This window comes from Onychostoma macrolepis, chromosome 23 (assembly GCF_012432095.1).
Source record: "Onychostoma macrolepis isolate SWU-2019 chromosome 23, ASM1243209v1, whole genome shotgun sequence".
Classification (NCBI taxonomy): domain Eukaryota; kingdom Metazoa; phylum Chordata; class Actinopteri; order Cypriniformes; family Cyprinidae; genus Onychostoma; species Onychostoma macrolepis.
The window spans coordinates 25,672,283-25,698,754 of NC_081177.1; the positions used below are offsets into that span (position 1 = coordinate 25,672,283).

The 26,472-nt window shown below is 36.3% G+C and overlaps 1 protein-coding gene across 3 annotated transcripts in view; it reads right to left on the reverse strand.

Moving 5' to 3' along the window:
• mitfb (melanocyte inducing transcription factor b) overlaps positions 1 to 26,472 on the reverse strand; it is a 48,928-nt gene that overhangs the window by 21,971 nt on the left and 485 nt on the right. Inside the window, exons 1-2 of one of the 3 annotated variants that reach the window (XM_058763187.1) lie at positions 12,706 to 12,975; positions 2,299 to 2,542 (exon numbers count right to left, since the gene is read on the reverse strand). In XM_058763187.1, the coding sequence (XP_058619170.1) occupies positions 2,299 to 2,542; positions 12,706 to 12,761 (300 nt within the window). In that variant the 5' untranslated portion in view covers positions 12,762 to 12,975. Of the gene's footprint in view, positions 1 to 2,298; positions 2,543 to 12,705; positions 12,976 to 18,299; positions 18,577 to 26,472 lie in introns of those variants that run through there. The other 2 variants (XM_058763186.1, XM_058763185.1) reach the window with 2 other exon arrangements.

Consider the following 26,472-nt stretch of genomic DNA (forward strand, 5'->3'; position numbering starts at 1 on the left):
CACAAACTTGACAAATACTAAAAATATGAGTCTTAGTCATGCACTATCACTATTATCAATGCATATTTGAACAATCAATACAGCTGAATATTCTAACACCAGAATAAAACAACAATCAACGCACATGACTGTTTCCCATGCCTATCAGATACAGCTAATAGGAAGACATTTACTTTTCCCCGATAAATGACCAAATTTAACATAACGGCTCTTACCGAGTGACATTAGCAGCCCGAGTCCTTTGGGATGCGGCAGATTTAGTTGCAATTATCGCAGTCTGTGCACAATAGCACAGAAATCAGTAACAGTCTATAGTTCTGCAGACTAACAAGGAATCAAAGCTATGAAAAGATTTTGAATGTAGCTGAGCAAATAGGATTAAAGATGGCTAATTCCAAGAGGCTGGAGCACAGCATGCATTAAAGAGGAATTCTCTGGGGAAAGATAATCCCCATATGCGTTTTAACACACTTCACTGTCCCCTGCCCACCCGCTCCCTCCCTCCCTCACGGACAGTATCATAATCAGACACGCTTGAGCTGATAAAGACTCAAGTTCAAGTTGAATTGAGCAGTCAGCGCCGAAGAACAAATGCATTATATGCTAATGCCAGCATAGCCAAAGCTTGGAAAGTTGTGGAGAATGTCAGCGTAGAAAACATGGTCAACTGAGGCTTTGCTGTGAAATCTTTTTCAGTTCTTCGATTTGTCACGCTGTTTCAAACCAATGTGTGTAAGAATTCATAACTCGTAAACTGTCTTCCTATGTGCAGTTTTCCATTTCCATCTTAGCGAAGCAACAGTTTAAAGAGAATCTTGCAAGTTAAGCATGGCCAAACTAGACTCAATTACTATGTACACTGTAGTGGTCGTAATGTATGTATATATATATTATAAATCCAAAATGTTATGTAAACATGTAGTCTACTTCACTTTACTGCAACACTGCAATCCAACAGATTTGTTTACGTTCCTTTAATTCAGCTAAGAAGCCACTTCTATTGATCTTCTATAGGTCACACATCTTCAATGACACGAATTCACAAAGCAAGTTCACCAAACATGAACTTCGGAATATTTGCATGCTTTTCTTGTCTTCTGCATTCACATCATGCATATGAATGGAAGTGTAGTATGAGCGGACCTTATCCTAAACAGGACAACGCACCTATCCAACCATTCGCCAGTTTCTATTGCAAATTTGCCATAATTTCACGCTTTTAGTACCAATATATTTGTCCATTTATTCAAGTGAAACAGCAGTACTATTTTATAATTTGTTTTGAGCAGTAACCATCCAATTATTATTTTGTGATGCTGAATAAGATTCCGTTAAATTTTATTTCGATTTATAAGAGCTTGATTTTATTCACATTTAATTTAATTTGTCCAATTTTGCGATGCTGTATAAGATTAAGATTTAGTCAAGATCTTGATTCACATTTATTTTGATTACGAAACATATGAAACATATTTCAGTTATAATTGTGCTATACTGGTCATGCTGTATGTTTTTGATTCACTAAAAAAAAATCACATATTTCTGTTATAAAGTTGGGCAATTTTGCTTGAATGTGAAATAAATTATTTTCTGTAATGGTGCACAATATAGTGTTATAGACGCAGTCAAATCTTTTTGAGCTTTTCATTTAAAAAAAAAAAAGAGTAATTTATTTTGGAAATTGGGAAGCACTGGCCATGCTGTAAGTTTTTGATTCATTAAAACGAACTGGCTCAAATGAGTCATTTGTTCATGCATCGGACAACACTGGTCACGCTGTATGTTTGTTTTTGCATGCAGCCTCAGGGGGACAACTCAACAGAAAAACATTTTTACTGTATACTGTAAAATGATTGTAATAATTAGACTATAAAAATGCTCTGATAAAAACCTTCTATCGATTAGTACTTCCCTTAACTTGTGGAAAAGATACATGTGATTAATATTTTTGTATTTTGGTGTTAACATTATTTCAGTTAATATTCTACAGTAAATTTAAGTTCAATCTGACAAGCGTCATCAACATCCTGAAAATCATGCTGCTTATTTTTTTTTTTTTTTGTACCATAAATTTCAGATTGTTTTTTCAGTGTGTTATTTTGCTGTACACTAACTTTTCATTGCATCACACTCAATGCAGACTTTAAATTCACTTTAAAACTTCATGTCGGGTTGCAATTTGAGACATTCATGCTAACACGCTTAGAAAGTGAAGCAACTACGACATAAAGGCAACATGCTGTAAATTGGAAAAGCGCAGTCATTAAATCCCAAGAGGATGTTTTTGGCCTGCGTTACCTTCAGCACTTCCATGGGCACCTGGGTGGCGCTGGGCAGGCCGGCGGGTGCGCTGACGTTGATGGCGGGGCTCTGGGTGACGGATAGCTGTGCGTATGCTGAGCTCTGCCGTCTCTGCTGCTCTCGCCGCTCCTGCTCTTGGAGCTGCTCGCGCATCAGCTGCTGGCGGAGCAGGATACGAGAGGTCACGGCCGACGAGCCCAGCGGGGGCTTAGAGGAGCCATGCTGCTGCTCAGATGGATTACTGCAGTCAGACAGACCCACAGACACAGACACAGAGAGAGAGAGTTTACTCAGGGAGGAAAGTGGGGCTCTGTAGAGGGACAGTGTTTGGTACACTAGGTGCTGGATAATTGAATTATTTTGAGATCCTGGTAGTGGTTCATTAGGAAGCATAATGAGTTTGACCACAGGGATAGAGTTGGATTGGAAACATGGAAGCTACTGGGACAAACTGACAGCAACGCTAAGCTAAGACAAGCATCACTACTATACTATGTTTATCTACGGACATGAGTGATATGAAAATTGCGCGGCTTGTTGAGGACAGATGTTACTCTTATAAGTGATTCAAATTTTTACCCAATTAGATGATATATTATAAGTAATATATAAAAAAAGGGCCAGTGAGCAATCACCTAGCAAACCCTTTACGACACAATCTTAGCAACCACACAATAAAAACAGGACACACACAATCACATAGCAATGCTCTACCCTTGTGAAAAAACATGTTAGCATACTTTTAAAAAGTGTACTTATTATAACAAATAAGTTCAACCGAATGTAATGTTTTCGGACACTTAATTGCATGTTAAATGCAATTATATGAAAATGTATTATAGTGTGTGACTTCATATTAAATGCAATTATTTGCACTCAAGTATCTTTATCTGAAATCCCGTAATTACATTTATTGTACTTTTAATGTACTGCTGAATGCACTGACAAGCATTCATTGTAAACTAAAATATACTTTAATGTCATTTCTACTCATTTGTCATGTATTTAAATATATTTTTATTGCACATTTGTAATGAAGTTGCAATTTAGTACACACCTTTATATATAATGCATTATAAAAGTAGTTTTAATGTATTAATTATGCCTTGTAATGCACCTTGCAATGTATTGTACAGTCTCGTGAATAATTGCAACCACAGTTAATACATTATAACACTTATCAATTCATTGTTACACTGTGCATTTTAAATTTGGTTGCAATTATTTACAACAAGATATAATGTATTACAAAGCACATTATGAATAGTTATAATGCATTATACCCTTTAATAACCTTTATAATGCATTATACATAAAGGCTTTAAGTAAAGTGTTACCAAATATATTAACTGGAAGTGTAATATTGAATAACACTACAATTCAAATTACAATCCCATACTTTACATGTGCTTTAGTATGTTAGTCAACGCATCAAAAAAGGGGTACTTCTTTAAAACATGAGAAAAGATTGTTAAAACATAATGGTTTAAAATGTACTTTACAGTAAAACATTTGGTAACACTTTAGAATAGGGAACACTTATTAACTATTAACTACGACTTTTCCCTCAATAAATTCCTAATTTGCTGCTTATTAATAGTTAGTAAGGTAATTGTTAAGTTTAGGTATTGGGTAGGATTAGGGATGTAGAATAAGGCATTAATATGTGCTTAATTACTACTAATAAATGGCTAATATTCTAGTAATATGCATGCTAATAAGCAACTAGTTAAGAGACCCTAAAATAAAGTGTTACCAAACTTTTAATTTGAATTTATTACAAAGTGCACTTTTAAAAAGTGTACTTAAGTGTGTTACGAAAACGTCATGAAAGTGAACTTTCTTCAAGTACCCTTAAGTGGCCTTTTAATTAATCATTTGCAAGTACAATATTTTCAGAAATGTACTTATAAGATTTGAGGTTCACTACAAGTGCACATTCAATAGAATTAAGCACACTTATTTTTAGCAAGGTTAGTAATCACCCATAGCATCCTATAGAATCATGTCAGCATATTTTTTAGAGGCAAACATGACAAAACATTAAACATTTTTTCCCTTCTATGGTAGAGAGTACAAGAATTAGAGGAGAAAAGAGGAGGAAATGGAATTGGGAAATGACGCAAAGTGGCTTCAGATTTGTACCACAGGTTGGAGCAAGCATGCTAACCGCTCCAAAATGATGTTTTGCCTGTCCTTGTTAATGCGCGGTGTGTAGCTGATGTGTGTAGAGTAATCACAGAACTGATGCTGATTCAATGTGACGAATCGTAACAACGATTCAAGCAAATCTCAGCCTTATATGCCTCTCTTTTTTCCTAGAAAAGCTATATCTGAAGGTGAAAACCCAAATAATGAAACAAAACCGGCTTCCTCTACATCAGCTGATGTTTTGAGTTTTGCGGCTGTTTATGTTTTCTTTCTCCCACAGTTTTCCTTCCACTCTTTCGCCATCCGTTTCTTCTACAGCACCGCAAAGATCCCAGTTCCAGCTGACAAAAGCAGAGGAACTTACACAACGCTCCCTCATGCACTTTCAGTTCTCTTCATCATTCAATAGAGGAACTGCTCGCTCCAAACGCCACGCATTTTTCCGACCAGAAACCCAGACGATGTGCCGTGCAGAAGCTGTCGAGATGAGGCCCTCTCTAGCCGCTGATCCTTTTGATGCGCCCTCCGCTGAGCAGCCAGCCAATCCAGCTGTGCAGTAATCGCTCTAATTAGCTTGTCTGGCCCTGTCAAGCGCTAGTCTACAGCACTTGCTTAGCATTGTGGTTTAAACACGTGTAATCTCATTGACTACCACTTTACATTTCTGTTTCTGACAGACATATTAAGAGGCCATTGTTCATCAGAGCAACACCTCAAGTAGCACCAACAATTTTAATTGAATCCAAATATAGATAGCTAGTTAAGGAACAGTTAAGAAAAATGTAGTAGATTTGTTCAGACTGCTTCAGTGCGGGTTGTAATCAATGAATAGTGCACATTTATGCCAAATGACTGCTTACACTGTAAAAAGTGAAAGTTGACTTACAGTAACTTAAAAAAATTGAGGAAACCCGTTGCCTTAAAATGATTAAGTACATAATAATTAAAAAAAAAAAGTTAAGTGAGCTTGACAATTCAATTAACTTAAATTATTTTAATTATCATTTACTTAAAAATTTTAAGGCAACGGGTTTCCTCAATTTTTTTAAGTTAAGTCAACTTATCACTTTTTACAGTGTATGAACTGATGTTGATGAATCCTTACAATGTTTACTATACGATATTTATATGGTAATATGTTTTAGATGGTTGTAAGAATGCATATTTTATTTCCATCATCTGAACTTAAACGAGCAGCCAGTGCAGACATTTCAAAATAAGAGTCACTGTGTATTTCAAGCTTTTTTCCTGGTCATTATTGATATTTTGGGTACATAAACTGTATTTAGTTTAATTTAATTTAATTTCCATTTAATTAACAACTATTGTATCTTCTATCTGGGATTCCCCATCACAGGATGGACAGACTAAGAACATTATTCAAAATATTATTTAATAAATACATTTTACTAGTATCAGGTTTTTATAGTTAAAAATAAAACCATAAAAATATTCTTCATTAATTGAAATAAAATAAATGCTAACTGAAATTATAAAACAAAATTATAAAAAAAGGAAATAAATATCTAAAATACAAAAATAAAAATAAAACGTTTAGTTTATAAGCTTTAGCTGAACCAAAACAGAAAAAAATGTAATAATAATGCATTACAATTTAACTAAACCCTCTATTTTAGATTTAGTCGACTAAAATTAGACTAAAACTAAAACAATTCGGATGACTAAAATATGACTAAAACTAAATGGCATTTTCGTCAAAAGACTATGACTAAAACTAAATCTAAATTTGCTGTCAAAATTAACACTGATTTGTGCAAAAAATCAAATTGTGATTTAAAATACAAACAAAAAAAAGCCAGGTTTGCTGTACTTCTATGTAGGGATGCACAATTTGGCCAAAATGTTGTGATTATTAATATATATAAAATAAATTGATAATAATAATTATTATGGCAAGTATGGCAAGATGGCTGAAACATGTTGGGTTCCCAAAGGCATGTTAAAGCATCCCAAACTCAAAATGCAAACACTGGTGGATAATGATGTGCTCACGTGTAAATGAACACAGTGCCGCGCTGCACTCTTAAAAACACAACGTATGTAATTATTTAATTAAATCACAGCTTTTGCATTATGATAATAGCACTAATAGGTTTATAGCAAACTACTTCTGGGTCAGGATAGCTGTCTAATGACCTACGTCACATTTGACATTTTTTTCATTTTTATGTTTTTTGCCAACTGGAAATTTTCTGGCAAGACATATTTTCATTTTATGTCTTCATTTTGTTTTTGTTCACTGAATGATCAACATCAGCTTAAACAAAAGCTCGATTTCATTCGAGTCAAATAAATCAAATCTTTACACAATCAAACTTACGAAACAGTTGCAAAAATTAGGGAAGAAAAATAAGAAGAAAGGAGAGAAAGAAGAAATGCAGGAAGATTGATTCTGGGTCAGAGGTGTGTAATACGCGTGTTTTTGATGCATCATAGTTCCTCAGTTTAAAAACTGATCATGGCTCGTCTGGCACGACTGAATCATGACTACTGAATCAAAGCAGTCAATGAGTGACTCACCCAGGACTAAAACCACTTCAGAGCACTTTTAACACCCTTCACTGATGGCACTTTGATATTCAGTATCTGTTTCTTTGATTATAATAAAAGTGCCTGTTTGCTTTGCTAAAGCCAAATTCATGAAACCATTGACCAATTAATTATCATCTTACTAAAGTTTAAAATTGTGAAACCTATTTATGCAATCTCTTCAACAAATGCTTTGCATTGTGGTCTACCTCTTACAAATAACATGGACATGGTTTGTCTGTGATTTGTCATCAAGTTTCGCTTTTTGTGCACATAAACTTATATTAATATTAACACATATTAATTCCTAATTCTGCATGACCATATTTTAGATCCCATAATCCACCCCATACCTAAACTTAAAAACTACCTTACTAACTATTAATAAGCAGTAATAGGAGTTTACTGAGGCAAAAGTCATAGTTTATAGTTAATTAATAGCTCGAATCGGACCTTAAAATAAAGTGTGAAAGAATCATTTTGTATTCATGTGATTTAGTGATATAACACACCTCTGATGAACAGCACATACTGACTTTTGTGTTCACTAACAAAAATCTCCAAAACAGGTGATAGAAATAATATGAGGTGGAAGTTAAAACTCCAAAGTTCTGATAGTGAATTCAGTTTCATAGGGGAATTTAAGAGTTTGCAAGAAAATGCCAAGTTTGTCAGGGAAACACAAAACATTTGCAAGACAGCGCAAAAGTTTTCCAAGAGAGCACAAAAGTGTTGCAAGGAAAAGCAAAGATTCTTGTCACGTCCTCTTCCGTGTGTGTCATGTGTTCCTGCCTCTTGTGTCCATATTTGGTCTTGTTCCTGTCCTTGTTAAGTGTGATTATTAGTTAAGTCTTGTCCAGCTGTGTTTCGTCTAATTATCAGTGATTGTCATGTGTATTTAGTTCCTGCCTGTTTAGTTAGTTTTCATCTGGTCTACTCGTTATTCCCCGGTGTTCCTGTCTGTGTCTACCTTGCCTTGTCTTGCCCTGTCCTGATGTCCTCATTAAAGACTATTATTTTGAAGTTTATCCTCGTCTCCGTGTTCCTCGTTCCTCCCTGCTGTGTGCACCTTGACAGAAGACCAGACCTGCAACAGTAAGCGGCGCCTCTTCACCACGTTTTGTTTTCCGTTTTTTTTAAGTCTTTTATTTTTTTGTTCCTGTCTGTCCCGCGGCATGGAAGTCGCTGCTCGTCCTTCCCGCTCTAGCCCACGGAAAGGCGTGGGAGTTCGGCGGGATCGCCGCGAGTGCCGCGAGTCCGTTGGCTGCGAGCCCATCCAGTTGGCCGCCGTTCGCGGCTCTTGAGCCCGCCGTTCGCGTGGAGTTCATCGCCGCCGTCCGCGGCTTTCTTCAGCCCGCCGTTCGCGGGGAAATCGTCGCCGCCGTCCGCGGCTGTCTTGAGCCCGCCGTTCGCGGGAGAATCGTCGCCGCCGTCCGCGGCTGTCCTCAGTCCTGTTCACAGGCTGCCGCTCGTGCACGCCGCCGACCATGGGGAAAGCCAACCCGAACGTCAGCGGCTCCCTCCCTTCACGCCGCCGTCCGCGGCTCACCCTAGCCCGCCTGGAAGCGCATGTGGCTAGCCCGCCTGGAGCTCCCGCCCGCCGGCCGCCGCTGACTCCAGTCCAGTCCCGGGTCCCTGTGGATCAAGTCCACATGTGACGGCCAGGAGTGCCATCTTGTCTTGCCCACAGGAACATTTTAATGAAACTTACCTTGTCTTGTCTGGTCCGTGGAGACTCGTCTGGGGCAGGCGGCTTCTCTTGTTGTGGCCATGGAGGCCATTCCAGCCGCCTGCCTCCCTGTCGTGGAAGCGGAGGCGGTTGCTGAGGGACCTTGTGAGGGCCCCTGACTCCCTGTCATGCCCAGAATAAGCCTCAGCTTCCGAGCTGTTCCTGTGGGCTGTCCTGTCTGTGTGTCTGGCCTGTCCTCTCCCTGTCTGTTTAGCCCTGGAGGGCTATCCCGGTCCTGTCTGTGTGTCTGGCCAGTGTCTTGTCCTGTCCGTTAAGCCCTGGAGGGCTCCTGATACCCCCAGGATTCCCCAAGGAAATTTTGGGGGGGGGTAGTAGAGCTCTGGGTAGGGTGGGTGGGTGGGCGGGCGGGCGAAGAATGTGGCCATGGCCATGAAGACCATCCGCCATGGCCGCCTGAGCTCCCTGCTCCGCCATGGCCGCCTGAGCTCCCAGCTCTGCCATGGCCACGAAGACCATCCGCCATGGCCGCCTGAGCTCCCAGCTCTGCCATGGCCACAAGGACCATCTGCCATGGCCGCCTGAGCTCCCAGCCCTGCCATGGCCACAAGGACCATCTGCCATGGCCGCCTGAGCTCCCAGCCCTGCCATGGCCACGAAGACCATCTGCCATGGCCGCCTGAGCTCCCTGCTCTGCCATGGCCACGAAGACCATCTGCCATGGCCGCCTGAGCTCCCAGCTCTGCCATGGCCGCCTGATCTCCCAGCCCTGCCATGGCCTCTGTCTGTCTGTTACGCTCTGGAGGTCCCCGTCCTGTGTTCCTGTCCATGTCTGTCCTGAGGGGCCTCCAGAGTGCCCACCCCCCCTCCCTGTTGGAACTGTTAGGAGCGGGACACGCCTTCCGGGAGGGGGGAGTACTGTCACGTCCTCTGTCGTGTCTGTCATGTGTTCCCGCCTCTTGTTTCCATATTTGGTCTTGTTCCTGTCCTTGTTAAGTGTGATTATTAGTTAAGTCTTGTCCAGCTGTGTTTCGTCTAATTATCAGTGATTGTCATGTGTATTTAGTTCCTGCCTGTTTAGTTAGTTTTCGTCTGGTCTACTCGTTATTCCCCGGTGTTCCTGTCTGTGTCTACCTTGCCTTGTCTTGCCCTGTCCTGATGTCCTCATTAAAGACTATTATTTTGAAGTTTATCCTCGTCTCCGTGTTCCTCGTTCATCCCTGCTGTGTGCACCGTGACAATTCTAGGGAGAAGACTAAAGTTTTGTGAGCAACTGAGGAATTAAAAAAAATTAAAAATTTGACAGTAGAATGCAACGATTTTTCTGGGAAACACAAAATTCTTGTGAAAGAGCGCAAATGTTTTACGAGTGAATGCAAAAAGTTTCTCGGGGAAATGGAAAAGTTTTGCGAGTAAAAACAAAGTTGGTCGGGTGAACACAAAACATTTGCGAGAAAGGCAAATGTTTTGTGATTAAATGCAAAGTTTCTTAGGAACACAACTTTTGCAAGACCACAAAATTTAACAAGCAAATGCAACATTTCTAGGGGAAATTTAAGAGTTTAATGAGAAGATGCAAAGTTTGTCAGGGAAACAAAACATTTGCAAGACAGTGCAAAATTTTGCAAGTAAATGCAACGTTTCTCAGGGAATGCAAAACTTTTAGGAAAGAATAATTTTACAAGCAAATGCAACACCGTAAAAATGTTGAATTACTCATGAAACTTTGCAGTTGCTCACAAAACTTCTTCCTAGAATCTTTCATTTTCCTCGCAACACATTTGTGTTCTCTTGCAAGTTTTTTGTTCCCCCCAAAAACGTTGCGTTTTTTGCATTGTCTCACAAATGGTTCGTGTTATTCTGACAAACTTTGCATTTGATCGTAAAATGCTTAAATTTCCTCAGAAGAACACAAACCATTTGCGAAACAAAGCAACATTTTACAAGTAAACGCAACGTTTTTGGGGGGAACAAAAATCTTGCAAGAGAACACAAATGTGTTGCAAGGAAAATGAAAGATTCAATGAAAAGTTTTGTGAGCAACTGCAAACTTTTCTGGGAAACACAAAACATTTATGAAAGAGTACAAATGTTTTATGAGTGAATGCCAAACATTTAATGGGTGAAGTTTTGCAAGTGAAAGCAAAATTGGTTGGGTGAACACAAAATGAGCGAGATAACAATTTTGTGAGCCATTGCAACGGGGGTGGGGGTGGGGGGGAATCGGAAAGGTCCATGAGCCAGGACTCAAACTCAGGATGCCTGAAGCGCAACAGCGCTATATGTCGGCATGCTGGCCACAAGGCTATCTGCACTGACAATTCAAGAGTTTTACAAGCAAATGCAAAGTTTGTCGGGGACAACGCAAAAGTTTTGCGATTAAATGCAAACTTTGTTGGGTGAACTAAACTTTTGCGAGACAATAAAATTTGCTGAGCAAATGCAAAATTGTTAGGGAGCACACTAAAGTTTTGTTAGTAAATACAGTTTCATTATTCAAAATTTTTAAGAGTGAATGCAAAGTTTTTGAGGGAAACACCAAACATTTGAGAGAGTAAACGCCAAGTTTCTCAGGGAATGCAAACCTTTTGCAAGAGAACAACATTTTGTGAGCAAATGCAGTGTTTCTGGGGGAATTCAAGAGTTATACAAGCGAATGCAACATTTTTCAAGGGAACACAAAACATTTGTGAGAGAGAGCAACAGTTTTGCGAGCCAAAAATAAAATTTTTCCTTCCATCTCATAATTTATGAACCCTTTTAGAGGCACCATAGAAACATAACATGATATAAAATTACTTATACCATTATTTACAATTTAAGTTATACAGGTTTTAGTTTTTAATATGGATATAATATTAAGTATATGTTTTCAATATTTATACACAAGAAAAACTACAGTAAGTCCATGTCTCTTTAACTTAAGAGCTTATAAACTAAACGCCAGCACTACGTCTACACAACAGCCCTTATCATGACAAGCAAATCCCTGCCGCTCAACTGGCCACATTTTCTGCTGTCATTATAAAAAGAATGTGTGTGTGTGTGTTTTTGCAATGCTCGGGGTAATTTTCCATTTTGGAGTGCGTGCGGCATGAGTAGATGTGTGTATGTGTGTGTCAGGAAAAACAATGAGAACACAGTCCTTTGTGGCCACACCCCCAGACCCGGACACTGCAGTAGCCAATCAGAGCGCTGCATCAGAAGGAGGCTGACCTCCTCCACTCACCTCAGAGCACTGCCATGTACTGTTAGAGCACTACTACATTTGAGACCAGTCCCATGATAACATATGAAAACAATACATGTACGTAGAGCAGCAACAACATTGCATTCAGGGAAAATCAAGAAATCATACTCCCAGCTGCTAAATACTCAATGACAAAATCTATTTTATATTAAATCACCATCAAGGGAACCTCATACTGATTCTCTTACAGATAACACATCTCTTCCATCTTTATTTGACCCTCCAACTCTAGCACTCTCTATTCTAATTCTATTCTTTAAAAAAAAAAAACTTGCCCCTTTTAGACTTGCAATCTATTCATTTACTGATTGTTTTCTTTAAAAAAAAGAACTAACTCTAGCTTCTCTATTCTTTTTGTATTCTATCTATTTGTTTTCTTTTTATATATTATACAATTAACAAAAAGCAAAAAAGGTATCTAACACTAGCCTGCTCTATTCTTTTTCTATTCTATCAGTTTTCTTTTTATTTATTATATAATAAAAAAATAAAAAAAACCTCGCTACGTGTACTTGTTATAGCACTTGCATATCATTGCTCTTTTGTTGATTTGCATCGCTTCCATTGTCCTCGTTTGTAAGTCGCTTTGGATAAAAGCATCTGCTAAATGACTAAACGTAAATGATTCTGTCCTTAAGTTACAAGATATTTATAGTCGTGGAAGGGCTTTTCTATCTATAACGCACCCAAACAAACACGCCGTCCCTCCCAAACACACTCAAACTGAACACACACAAGCCAGCACGGCTCCTCCACAGGTACTCACAAGCGGCTGCAGGGAAAAGCGCAGGGTCTTTGCACTTGGACGCCCAGAGCCTCCATCTTTATTTGGTGTGCTGAAGGTGCACTGCGCGCCCTTGGACAGCTCTGAGAGTCACGCTGCTCCGGCTGTGCTGCATGGAAGCGTGTCAAAAGGGGAGGCACCAACAGCCAATCCGTACACAGAGGAGACGCGGGGAGAAACGCAGCGCTCGTCACACACGAGCCCACAGCGCTGAACACACCGCTCCGCTGCACATGTGAGGAATGAATTCCAGACCAGTAGGATTTTCTTGCACTGACATTGCATTTTCAAGTACCTTTTCCTCCAAATGATCATTATTAAAATGCAAAAATATCTTTATCATTACTTCCTATTTATTATATTTTGTTAATTGAATGTAATTCAGATTATAAAAGTTGTATATGTCATTGTAGTAATTGTTTTATTTACTTTTGTAAATGTATTTTTTATTCAAATCTTTGATTTATGCTTATTTTAATTCTAATATAAATCATTGTATTACAGTACCTTCTAATGTAGTTCTTTAATATTACTGTAAATGTACAGTACAATTTAAATTATAAAATATTTATACATTTATGGTTTAAAACTTTTTAAGTTTTAAAATAATTTATTGTAAATAATTCTAAATATTATATGTAAAATAAATAAAACTTCTACTGTAATACATTAATATTTCTGTAATAGTCATTTTACTCTATTTAATGTATTATTTCATATTTTTACTGTATTATATGAGTGTATTAAATTACTTGTTTCTCATGTTATATGACAATATCAGGAGAATCACCTTTGGAAAATAATAGGAAATATAAAAAATAAATAAAACTGAACTGTCATTAAAATAATGATGTCCTATCATGGTTGCATTTTTTACTTTGCATATTTGCATATTCATTTTGATTTTTTGATTTTTTTTATTAAAGTATTTGAATACAATTTCAATAATTTATAGTAAATAATTATAATAAGAATATATATTTATAATAAATTATTTCTACTGCAATACATTAATAACACTTTAATAGTCTAATTAAATTTTCTTTTAATTTATATTTTTACTGTATTAAATGGCATTAATAGTTATTGTAAATGTTTGTATTACAGGAGTGAATTAAATGTTTTGATTTGTGATGTATTTGAACATTTTACCTTTGAAAATAACAGGAATTAATAATGTTAAGTATATAACAGAACATACTTTATTTACTTTACGCAATGTATAAATTCATGCAATATGTTTGTGTATATTTTGGTTGTGGAGTCAAATATTGACAAAGATGGACATGTTTTCATGAGATTCATTAGTAAATATAAAATGATAACATGGTTTTAATGACTTTATATCGACTAATAACACTATGACTGTCTAAAGTCTAACAAAGCAATGCGTCAGATGTGGGTGATGTTTATACACATGACAGTGTAGTGGTTTGAGGTTTGCGTTGAGACACGTACACTAGAGGGCGCTTTCTCTGTCACGTTTCACCTTCACAGTCACCTTCTGTGAGAGATGCCGGTCATTACAGGTGGAGCGGGCAGGAGGAGCAGGACAGGTGCAGCTGCCAACTCTCTGCATAACTCACACGCTCGCAAACTCGCCTGGCAAACAGTGGTGTGTTAATTATAACAAAGCATGTTAGAGAGCACACTTTCCTTTCACAGCTCGACAGGCCTCCACCACACACACACACACACACACACACACACACAGAGTGTAAAGACGTGAACAAGATTTTGAATTCAGAATGCAATACCAGCACACTGCTTACTGTATACTTATGGGCTTCCTCTGAAAAGGCTTAAAGGGGTAAAAAACATAATTTCAACAAATCATCATTGTTGAATGTAGGTTCAGATTGTCTAATAGAAGAATTTAAAGTATAGTGAAATACATGTTTTCCAAAAGGCGAAAATAACTAAATTAATATTTCCTAATTTTCACATATATGCAACACACACACACACACACACACACACGTCTGGTTTGCTATCCTTGTAGGGCGTAATGCTTTTTCTACTGTACAGACCATATATTCTATTGCCCTACACCAACCCTACACCTAAACCTACCCCTTACAGGAAACTACAGGCATTTTTAGATTCTCAAAAAACTTCATTCTGTGTGATTTATTAGCTTGTTTACCCGTGGGGACCTCAATTTAGGTCCCCACGAGTCTGTGTGTATTCAGGTTTAAATCCCCACCTGAATAGAACACACACACACACACACACACGCACACACTATACTGTATATTTGTTCTACATTTCTGTATTGTCATATCATGTCAGTATTTATTTATCATGTTTTTGTTTTTTTATTTATTTATTCCTTTTTCTATTTTGCCAATCCTTGTGAGCTGCTAAACAGTCTTTCGTGGTTTTTAAAACAATGACAATAAAATTTCTATTCTATTCTATTCTATTCTATTCATAACACTTTTACCCACACAAAATCATTTTAGTACATAACAAATGATGCCATGTGGGACATTTTTGTGTGATGATACTCATGGTAATGTAATTTAATAATAATAATCAAGTTAATAATTTGCCATTTTCAATAATAAAGAAATTTTTTACATCAGGCTTGTTATATAAAATAAATGAAATGAAATGTACATAGATATTTCCCAGAGAAACATTTTTGATTTTTTTCTAGTTTAAGTTGAGGTATTAAAATGACTAAAACTTAATAAAAACTATAGACACATTTTAAAAAACTAATACAAATGACTAAAACACACAACAAAATTCCTAAAAAAAAGAACCAAACTAAAATTAAACTGAAAACAGAAAAAATTAAATAAAAATCAAAGCTAATTCAAAACATTAACAAAGACTATAATAATATATCAGCGATACTGAAATTGTAACTGTATGTTAGCAGTGTGCTAGAATGCTATTCCAGACATCGCTTTGTTTCAGAACTACTGTGTATCAGAATGACTAAAATGAATCTTTTCCAAACAAATGTATAGTTTCTGTAAAAAAAGGTCAAATGGTTTTGCTGTATGTTGACAAGTGAAGGAACATTAAAGAGGAATGAGCTCTTTTCAGTAATGTTTACAGTCTGTTGTCAGCCGTCACAGCTGACACATAGTGGGGCCCTTTGTTGTAATATTTACAGGATGGGTGGGGAGCACTTCATTCGATTTGTTGCCTTCCATTTCCATAATTAAGTTGTATTCATTCTCTCCTCACTTGGGCTTGAACTCTTGCCTTTTAGTTCAGGCTCAACTGAGGCCTAGACAACACACACGCTGAGAAAACACGCAACAGAAAAACACAACTATGATACTGGACAGTACTGGAATACACTTTAGATCTCATATTCACCCTCATATTTTGATTTTCAGTGGTGTCTAATGCAAGTGTGCTATGTTAAAACTAAAACATAGTAGGCCAGTCTATTCATCAAGTACTGGTTGATCTATATGATTTTTTGGTAACACTTTACAATAAGGTTCATTAGTTAACATTAGTTAACAACATTAGTAAACATGAACTAAGAATTAACAATACTTCTACAGCATTTATTAATCTTAGTTAATGTTAATATCAGCATTTACTGATGCATTATTAAAATCTCAAGTTGTGTTTGTTAACATTAGTTAATGCACGGTGAACTACAGTAACATGAAAAAACAATGAACAACTGTATTTTCATTAACTAACATTAACAAAGATTAATTAATAGTGTAATAAATGCATTGTTCATTGTTTATTCATGTTAGTTAATACATTAACTAATGTTAACAAATGACACATTATAAAGTGTTACCAATTTTTTTAACTGCTGATATCTAAATTTAGGTCATCACTATATGCTATTAAGTATAATACAAAACGTGCACAATACAACTAACTTTTTTAACTGAAAATAAAAAAGACAGGACTTGATTTTAACAATAAGACTCGGCAATCTCAGCCGAAAAGTTGTTTCAGAAGTGAAGCAAGTTATTATATTTTGATTATATATAATATTCTTTTATTTTAATATTTTCAGTTTCCTTTTTCATTTTAGTTTAAGTTGTAGTAATTTTGTTATGTTTTGTAATTTTTATTTTTTGTAATATTTCCATTTTGCTTCAATTTATTTTATTTCAGTTTCAATTTGAGTAATTTTAGTATTTCAGCATATTTTATTACAGTTAGTTGGCAATTCTATTTCTTAAGTTTAAGATGCAATATTTTATTTCAGCTTTCATTTAGATTTTTTTTTGCTTACTATTTTCTTTATTTCAGTTAATGATTTTTTTTTTAATTTTAGTTAAAGGGATCATCATCGGATGCAAAATTCACTTTTACATGTTTGAACATAAATGTGTGTTGGCAGTGTGTGTACACAACCACCCTAAAATTATAGAAATCCACCCATAATATAGCAGGCGTCATTTGCTCCCGACATCTGAGCCGCTGAAGACGCAGAAGATTACCTTTGTTTTTGAAGGGAATGCGCCCCGATCTACATAAATGCGTCTATTTTCACGCGAATCATTCGTGATCCAGCTTCACCTACAGAAGAACTGAGTATAATTTTTTTTTTTTTAAGAATCTTTGCAAATAGTCTTTCCTAATAGTGTGCTAGTTAGCAAGTTATGCAGCTAAAGTTTACAGTCTCAGAGAACGGCTCCTCACTGCACAGAAGAGAGGGGCGGGGTCAGCAGAGCTCATTAGCATTTAAAGGGACATGCACCGAAACGGGTCGCTGTGAACAGAGTTGTTTTTGACAGGGTAAAAAGGGTGGTTTTTACACTACCATTAAGAAATTTTAACCACAGTATGTTATAGACTTTTCATTAAGACCCTAAAGAATCATATCAACTTGTGGAAAATGGGCATCCGATGACCCCTTTAATGATATTAAATCAGAATAAAACTTACTTAGTTCATTTTTACACAATATTTTTTCACAATTCATTATAAAATTACAAACTGAAATCTGTTTATTATCAATAGATTTAAAAAAAACAAACAAGCAAATTAGGAGCAAGTAGGTCTAACATCTCCAGGCCTAACTAAGCTGGAATAATTACAGGATCAATGCAATCATCTCAGATTGACTCAAACTGTTGGTCTATAAGTACTGCAAATCTTCAGGATATTTACAAAGGTTTACAAAGAGTATGAAACTGAAATCATAGGCATGTGTAGAGTTTTGGGGGCCCTAAGCAAGCATTCCCCCTGGACTGCGGGACCCATTTATGTTAGCTACACGCCAGTTTAGGCACCGCTGTAAGATGTACTGTAAGGCTCTCAATGGGCAACCAGGTGAGACACAGGGCCCACAACTGATCTTATGTATCCAAATAGAAATTTGTTACCCATTCTCAGTGGAAAAGTGCCCAAGCAACATTGCTCAAAAACAGCTGCCTGCAAAAACTGCTCAAAAAGTTGCTCCATGTATCATGAGCCTAAGCAAATCGAAAAGTAACATCAAACTGTTTAGCTTTTAGCATCTCTAATGGAAATGGGCACAATATTTGTTCAGAAGCAAATACAAACATTTCTTTGTTACGCTAATCTGTAAATCTCAACTCTGAAGTTTATAAATGAACAGACTGAAGTCCTACCTCTGGGCTCGTGTCATTTACCATACAGTAGCTCTTCTTTACTCCGGTTAGTGAGCGCTCTTCTGTTCACACTGCATTTATACTGCCGTGACTCAATCCACTCTTCTCTGTATTTGTCTTCACTCACTCAACACTCAACCTTTATCAGCTCTGCTGGAAACACTGACACACTCACACTTCACAGAATGAGGTGACGAGGAGGAAACATTTTGGGTGAACGCAGCTCTCCAGAGACTTTATCTGATTTACAGCAGCTCTCTGCGATGATTCGTTGATTTGTCATCAATTATTTTAAGCGTCTGCAACTGAGTGTTTTAAAACATTATGATATTCAATTAGTCTCTCATACTGACCATTTATTTCAATAATCGTCAGAAAATTACAAATGATTACAAAATAGTTCTGTCTAAATCTTGCAGAATTTCTCCCATTACATTAATGATAAAATGAAGCAGAGCCTGAACTGCTCAATAAAAGCTTTTATCTTAAAGGGATGGTTGAAATGAAATAAATGTAAATTCATCCTTTACATCATTTTCTCGCCTTCATGTCGTTCCAAACTTTTTCTTTCTTCTGTTGAAAACAAAAGAAAATATTTTGAATAATGTTGATAACCAAACAGCATTTTTCCAATGGTTACCGGAAACTGTTTGGTTACCAACATTTTTCAAAATATCATCTCTTATGTTCAACAGAAGAAAGAATTTACCCAATAGATTGTTTATGATCTATTGTTAATGAATTATGACAATGTTTACACCATGGTTTTTATGTTGTAGGTGTCTGTAAGAGTGTATATTTTATCTTCCTCATCTGTTTGAATGAGCAGTTGGTAGTTTGATAGTTTTCATGTGATCTCAGGAGGAGCTCCACTCAAGCTTTCAAAGCTCTCAAGCTTTGCTCCACTGACCGCCAGTTATTTTTACGCGGTTTGCATTAAGTAGTAATGTAGTAAAACGCAGATATTAAAAGGCGAAATTCAGGAAACACCTCAATGATGATGTATATTTTGTACAGGCAAGCAGATGAAGCCAGAATATAAACGCAATGTGCGAAGTTTCACATTAAATGGTTTCCCATAGAAAACCGATAGAAGGAAAATACTGAATCATTAAGCGGATTGCGTTCATATTCCGGCCATCTGCTTGCCTATGTAAATTATGCGTCATTAATATGATGATTGCTGAATTTGATCTTTTAATATTACTGTTTTAAATATATTAAGGCACTTTAAGTGTTTTTACAACGTTTTGTCGCACTGTTTAATGATTGAAATATTGCCGCGGGTGCTTAATATGGATTGAAAATGGCCAAAACTTGCATTTTGTTCACATACCTTTGTTTTATTTATTTGAGAGGTGATCTAAATATTTACGGCTGTGAAACAGATGGAAAATTGACATGCTTGTGCAGCAGTTCTATGGATGTTTTGCCTTCCAAGTCTTCGAGCCGGTCATGTGACTGAAAGCTATGAATAGTAAAGCGCAGACATTTCAAAATAGGAGCGCCAGTGTATTTCAGACTTACTTATAATAGTCTCCTATTGTCTCCTTATGTATACACCTATTTTTCCTAGTTATTATTGGTATTTTGGTTGAGCAGAAATATTTAAAGTGCCCCTATTATGGATTTTTGAAAATGACCTTTGATGCAGTGTGTAACACAGTGAATGAAAACATCCTGCAAAGTTTTAAATCTGAAAGTGCGCCGTGTATAAAGTTATTATCTCTCAAAAGAAAGAGTCGACTCTGAATCATTGAAACAAGTCATTTTTAAAACGAATCCCAAGCCGTTTCATGTTGACGTCAACATGAAACATTAGCATATTGCCCGCCCACTTGTCGGTCTCTTCGGTTGGTCTGAATGAAAATGCAAATTCATTCTTTGCCACTAGGTGCCGCTTTTGGTGCGTTAAAATAGCGGTTTCCATGGTAACGCTGTACACAAAGCAGCACTGCAGTCACAAACGCTGCTTTAAATGAAATCGACTAATCGGCCCAATCACCGCAGATTAGCGTCACGCAAACGAGGGGTTTGGAAAAATTAATCATTGAGTGAATCGTTTGGGAGTCGTTGAGCAAATGAGGTAAAAATAAATGCATATTATAAGAAAATGAAAGTGTTTTTTGACGTTGCATGCATGTCAACCTGTTGTTGGGGACTCCCAAAACCAAAATATGATCCTTTCATAACTCATAATAGGAGCACTTAAAAAACCTAGTGTACTTTCTGTATTCTTCTAATAAATTAGTCCTACACTAATTTCATTCTGAGTCCAAGGATGTGAACAGCTCCACATAGAAAGTCTGGCTTATAATGAAAGTAATTACATCATGGCATGAATGCAGCATCACAACCTTATCTTATAATACCTTTTTTTAATCTAACATAACATATACGAGCAACTTGATTTTAAATGTTCCATATATATCAGCCGAATGTGGCCTGAGAGCCTGTTACAGCATAAGGCACCAATTCATCATTCATAATTAATATAATTGTATTAATATTTTTGGCCAAAAATTCAGTCATGTTGTGGTATAAGTTAAATGAATGAATAACACATACCAAAAGACCAGCATGTACAGCTATCTGTTATTTGACCATAATAATACTCTAGTAATTGTACTCTGCATAAATCTATGATGTTTACCTCACGCTAGAGGCTCTAGTTCAAGTTTCCCTACACTGTCAAAAGGTCTCCGATCTTCCTCGTGTGCCATAACCCAGATGACACAACACTGATTTCACAAGAGCATGATGCATCTCACGCCACTACAAAACTTCAGAAACAAAGAATTTAACTTGAAGCCTGTTTTACGTTCTCTATTGGCAAATATGTTTCTGGCTTTAAGCAAAAATCCAAACAAGTCTTAATATTTTCTGTAATTTGCTTTTTTGCAAGTAAACTGATCTTGTTTTAAGGATGTATACATATATTTACTGGAAATACTGTATGCTGCAGACTTCATTACTCTGCTTCCTGTATTTTGTGGAATATGTTACACTGGCTCAGTTTTAAGGCATTTATGCTTAAGGTTTTAAAGCTACATTATCTTTCAAAAGTTTGGGTTGGGAAGATTTTTTGATGTTATAAATAAAAAGTCTATACATCTAGTGCACATAAAGTCTCTACTGCTCACCAAGGCTGTGTTTATTTGCTCAAAAATACAGTAAAAACAGTAATATTGTGAAATATCACTACAAATTAAAAATAACTGTTTTCTATGTGAATATATTTTAAAATGCAATTTATTGCTGTGACCAAAGCTGAATTTTCAGCCTCATTACTTCAGTCTTCAGTGTCACATGATCCTTCAGAAATCATTCTAATATACTGATTTGCTGATCAAGAAACATTTCTGATTATTATCAATGTAGAAAACAGTTGTGCTGCTTCATATTTTTGTGGAAACTGTGATAATTTTTACAGGATTCTTTGATTAATAGAACTTTTGCATTTATTTGAAATACTTTACTGATACATTTGATCAAATGAATGCGTCTTTGCTGAATAAAAGTATTTTTTTTTTTTTTCCCAGGGAAACTTTATCACCAAAAAAAAATGTGCACAGAAGAGGGAGGTTAATATAAATGCACCTTTGAAGGTTCACGCCTTTTTTGGGAATTCTGGGAGGATCAAAGAAAAAAACAAAAAACAGGAAGTCTTGAAATCTGACTAAGGAGTTGTGCTGATGACCACCTAAAAATACACTCCTCCACCGTTCCGGTGTCTTGCGTCAAACTCCCAACCGCAGTGGCCTTGTAATCGACAAAGCTATGAAAAAAAATCAAACCAGCTTGCAAGTCTTTATCTGTTATTATGCAACTAATCAACTACTGAGAACAATCATCTTCCGTCTCCGCCCTTATAAGAGGAGACGTATCTGTTGACCACCTCATTGTAATCAAAAACAGTTTCATGAATGAAAACAGGAGTTTCAAGAACAGAGAGGATTGTGAGGAGTGCTGGACTTCATCCAGTGAGTGAGTCGAGGATGTGAGGATGTTCTCGCTGACGGCCAGCATGGTACTTGACTGCAAACACCTGCTCCTGCCACTCAGCCTCCGGCTCTACTGCCAGACCAATATCAGGAGCGCAGAATTACCTCTGACATCCAGACACCAGCGGCTACAGGCTGTGATTCATGCCAGCGTCTTAAAGCTCAAGGGCATGTAGCACTGTATCTAAATAAATGATCTCAAAATCACAGAAAAATCACCTTTTTTGTTTAAAGATGCTCCATAATGGTGCATTACGAATGACTGAAATTCAAGTTATACATGTCTGTTTACAACTAGAGCAACCAAATAGTGAACATCTACTAAATATTAATATATATATATATATATATATACTGTGTATATATATCAGAGGTCACGTTAACCGAAAATTCTCCATCATTGACATAATTTTTTTTAGCAGTGACGGAAAAATCAATTTGACAGATTACACTGAGGGTGATCTATTGTAATATATAACTGTAATTCCCACCCCTGTCCAGTTGGTGGCGAGTTCGCTCCAGTGTTCATCAGCTCCAGAACAAAAGTAAAACTGTCACAAGTCTTTTGCTACGCATTTGATTACGCACAAAGCTAAAGAGATGATCGGTTTACGCTGCCGCTTCGCTTGATCTAAGGCAGGGGTGCCCAATCCTGCTCCTGGCGATCGACTGTCCTACAAAGTTCAGCTCCAACTCTAATCAAACACACCCGCCTTTAATTTTCAAGTGATCCTGAAGACCTTAATTAGTTGCTTCAGGTGTGTTTGATTAGAGTTGAACTTTGCAGGACAGTCGATCGCCAGGAGCAGCATGGGCACCCCTGATCTAAGGTGTCTACAGCGATCTATCACATTAAAGAGCGAAAAAATAGACAGAATTTGAAATCTGACACTTTGTTTCATAACAAAAGTAAAAAAAAAAAAAGCACAAAGCTTAGCCTATTGCGATTTATTGGATGGGAGGCATGCTATATGTACTGTGCATTCATCAAACGAAAACAGCATCGACTGGGATTTAAGAACTGATATCGGTTCATAAAAATAAGAACCTATTAAAAAAGATCAATTGTTTTTTGTTGTTGTTTGTTTTGTTTTTTTACCCAGCCCTAGCATATTTTGTTGATTTTAGTAGGGTGTGGTGTTGAACGTGAAAAGTGACACACAGTCTCTGTTCATCTGTTCTCATCATAAATAAATAATGCATAAGCCTATATGCTCGTCCTCTAGGTTCATTATTAAAAATGAAAACGTGAACAAAAATAAAAGCAATTAAATGTGTCATTATAATTAAAATATGAAAATTAAAATGACGGGTAATAATAGATTATGACAGAATTTTTACGACCCTGTCCGTGATGGACAACCTCTGATATATATATATATATATATATATATATAAACATCAAAAACTAGGAATGCATGATTTAGGGAATTTTTTTTTTTTTTGTGATTTTAAAATGTGATTTTAACATATCAATATTAAAATTGCTATAAACAACAACAACAACAATAATAATAATATATATTTTATTTACTATAAAATGCTATAATTATAAAATATCATTGCTGAATAAAAACAAAATAACTAAATATTATAATATGCTACTAAATATTTATATTATAACTGTAAATTTATAATACTAATATTCAAGAGTGTCTTAATTTTCAAATGTTAAACCATTAAATGACTTATTTTGAAAGAAAATTGCAGGGAGCCCTTAAAGCTTATCGTTTGTTGATAAGTGTTTCTCATTACAAGTATGCTAAGACAGGTGACGGTTGGTTAACTAAACATGTTGACTATCAGTTTAACTTTATAGCTGAAGTTTGTCTGATTTTATATGTCAAAACACATTCTCTTAACCCAAGTTATTGTTCATTTATTACTATAGGTATGTCATTCATAGGATTGTCTCCCCCAAAAGTGCAAACATTCAGCCTTCCAGGCACCAATGAAACATTTAAAGTGGTCCGCTCTTATCTGTCAATCATTCCAGCTCAACCAATAGTGAGAGTTCGGGGGCGTGGCTACTCTAGCAAGCAAGTTCAATCAAATTTGACTTTTGGACCTTCATAGTAAAACGTTTGGGTACCTCTGTAGTAGAAAAAGACACTAATGCCAGATACAGCATCACTTAGAATGAACACATACTTGAGCTGAATTATGAATTGCACTCAGATACATTTTGAACACATGCATTAATGCAAACTTGAACAGCAAAATGAGTTTGGGCCAAACAAACAGGGTTTTGATTAATGAATTTCCATGACTTTTCCAGTGGATTTATAAAAGCCACTCTAGAAACAGACAAAAAATGAATATTCACTATAGAAATTTCAATGAATTTGCAATATTTCACTTAAAATGACAAAAACCCCTGATAATGTTTTTCCATGACTGTGGGAAGTGGGAACCCTATAAAAACACAGGTCCAAGCTTCATCACCAAAGCTGAATGACAGATACAATCACTATGCATATTTTGCATCCGGTTGTGATCTAACACACCCGTTATTACGCTCAATATTTTAGCAACAAACCAAAATAGCCCCCAAAATTCACCCACAGCATCTGAGGTATTAGCCTGCGCTTCTATATTTATGTTGTTAATTTTCACCTCATGGCGGCCAGAGCCGTCTGCCTCGTCTAAATTAAGATCTCACCGTCTGCCAATGAAGCTGCTTGTGGTGAAACAGTCTGGGAAAATGCATTTAGTGCTGATGGGCAATAAAATGACTTATCATTCGCATGCCTCAATAAGTCTTTGCATTCGTTTGATATAAATATAACATTTTTGGAGAAGAACTCGTGCATCAAAATTCAGATAGCAAAGCTTCAGAAACTGTCCAGAGTGTGATTGCATATGCACATATATCAGAAAGATGTCAAAAATCACATCAACTTACAGCTAAAACACTTTACACAAGCATCTGAACATCAACAATGCATGACAATATAAAATAATCCAATGTGTCTTATTTAGTTCAAAATTTATGTTGAATCTGCTAAAACGTTGTTGACTGCAGTTTCTGATCTGGTCAAACAGTAGAAGCATTAAAAAAAGAAAACACTTATTCTGTTAAAACTTTTACGTCTTTGTCTCAGTTTTGACTATAAATTCATCTGTATGATCATTTCTGTGGTGTTTCGTCTAATAAAATAAAATGAAATAAAATAAAGTCAAATAAAAATCAAAGCAAAACAAAATATAATACAAATTAAAGCAAAAATAAAGTTACAACTGTCACCTGCCCATAATAATAATTACCAACAGTGTGTTTTTTTATAAACTGACTTTGTCTACCTCATATGAAACACTACAGGCTGCACTTTATAACAGCTTCCATTACATTAAATAATCAAGAGAGAGAGATCATTAGGTAATTATTTTAGTTAGAAAATATGTTCATATGGTGAGACCAGGGCTAGTTGTCACAAATAGGACTTTGTGTCAAAAGTCTGAATGCACAAATATTTTTCTCTCACGGTGGTTTTATATGTTAGTTTCAAACATGCAGTTCAAAACGCTCTTAAATTAGACAATTTTTCTCATATTTATCCTCCAAAAAAAACAGTAGTAATAACAGTAGATTTAACCAAAAGATTCAACTGTGTTTTCAGTGCAGTGTCAGGTCGGGGCAAGTTGTCACATTTTAATGTTAACATTTATAATAATGAATAAATGAACTTATATTTGTTAGACAACACTTTTTTTTTTAACATGTCTTTTGCCTCATTGTTTTGTGTTTTAAATTAACTGTTTCAGTTTGCTGCAAAACTTACAATGCTTTTTGTCACAAAAGTTCAGTTTGAGTATAATAGGCTTTATATTTTATCCATGTATGTTATCGCCCAGGATAAAATATGTAAATATATATATATATATATATATATGTGTGTGTGTTTAGTCAGTTTGTGTTTATACGAAAAATTGCCTTCCAAAAATAATCCCACTCTGAAATATTCAAGGACTTGACCTACAGATCTGCTTTACATAATGTTTACGAAAGTGACTAGAAAGCGTGGCCAAAGTTTTAAAAGAGTTTCGTGAGTGAAGTCTTTATACAGACACAGCTGCATGAGTAAATATTTGCTGATGATATTGTATCCTAAGGCGTTGTCTACTGTAACACCCATATATCGCCGCACGAAACGCGACGCGACTCATTA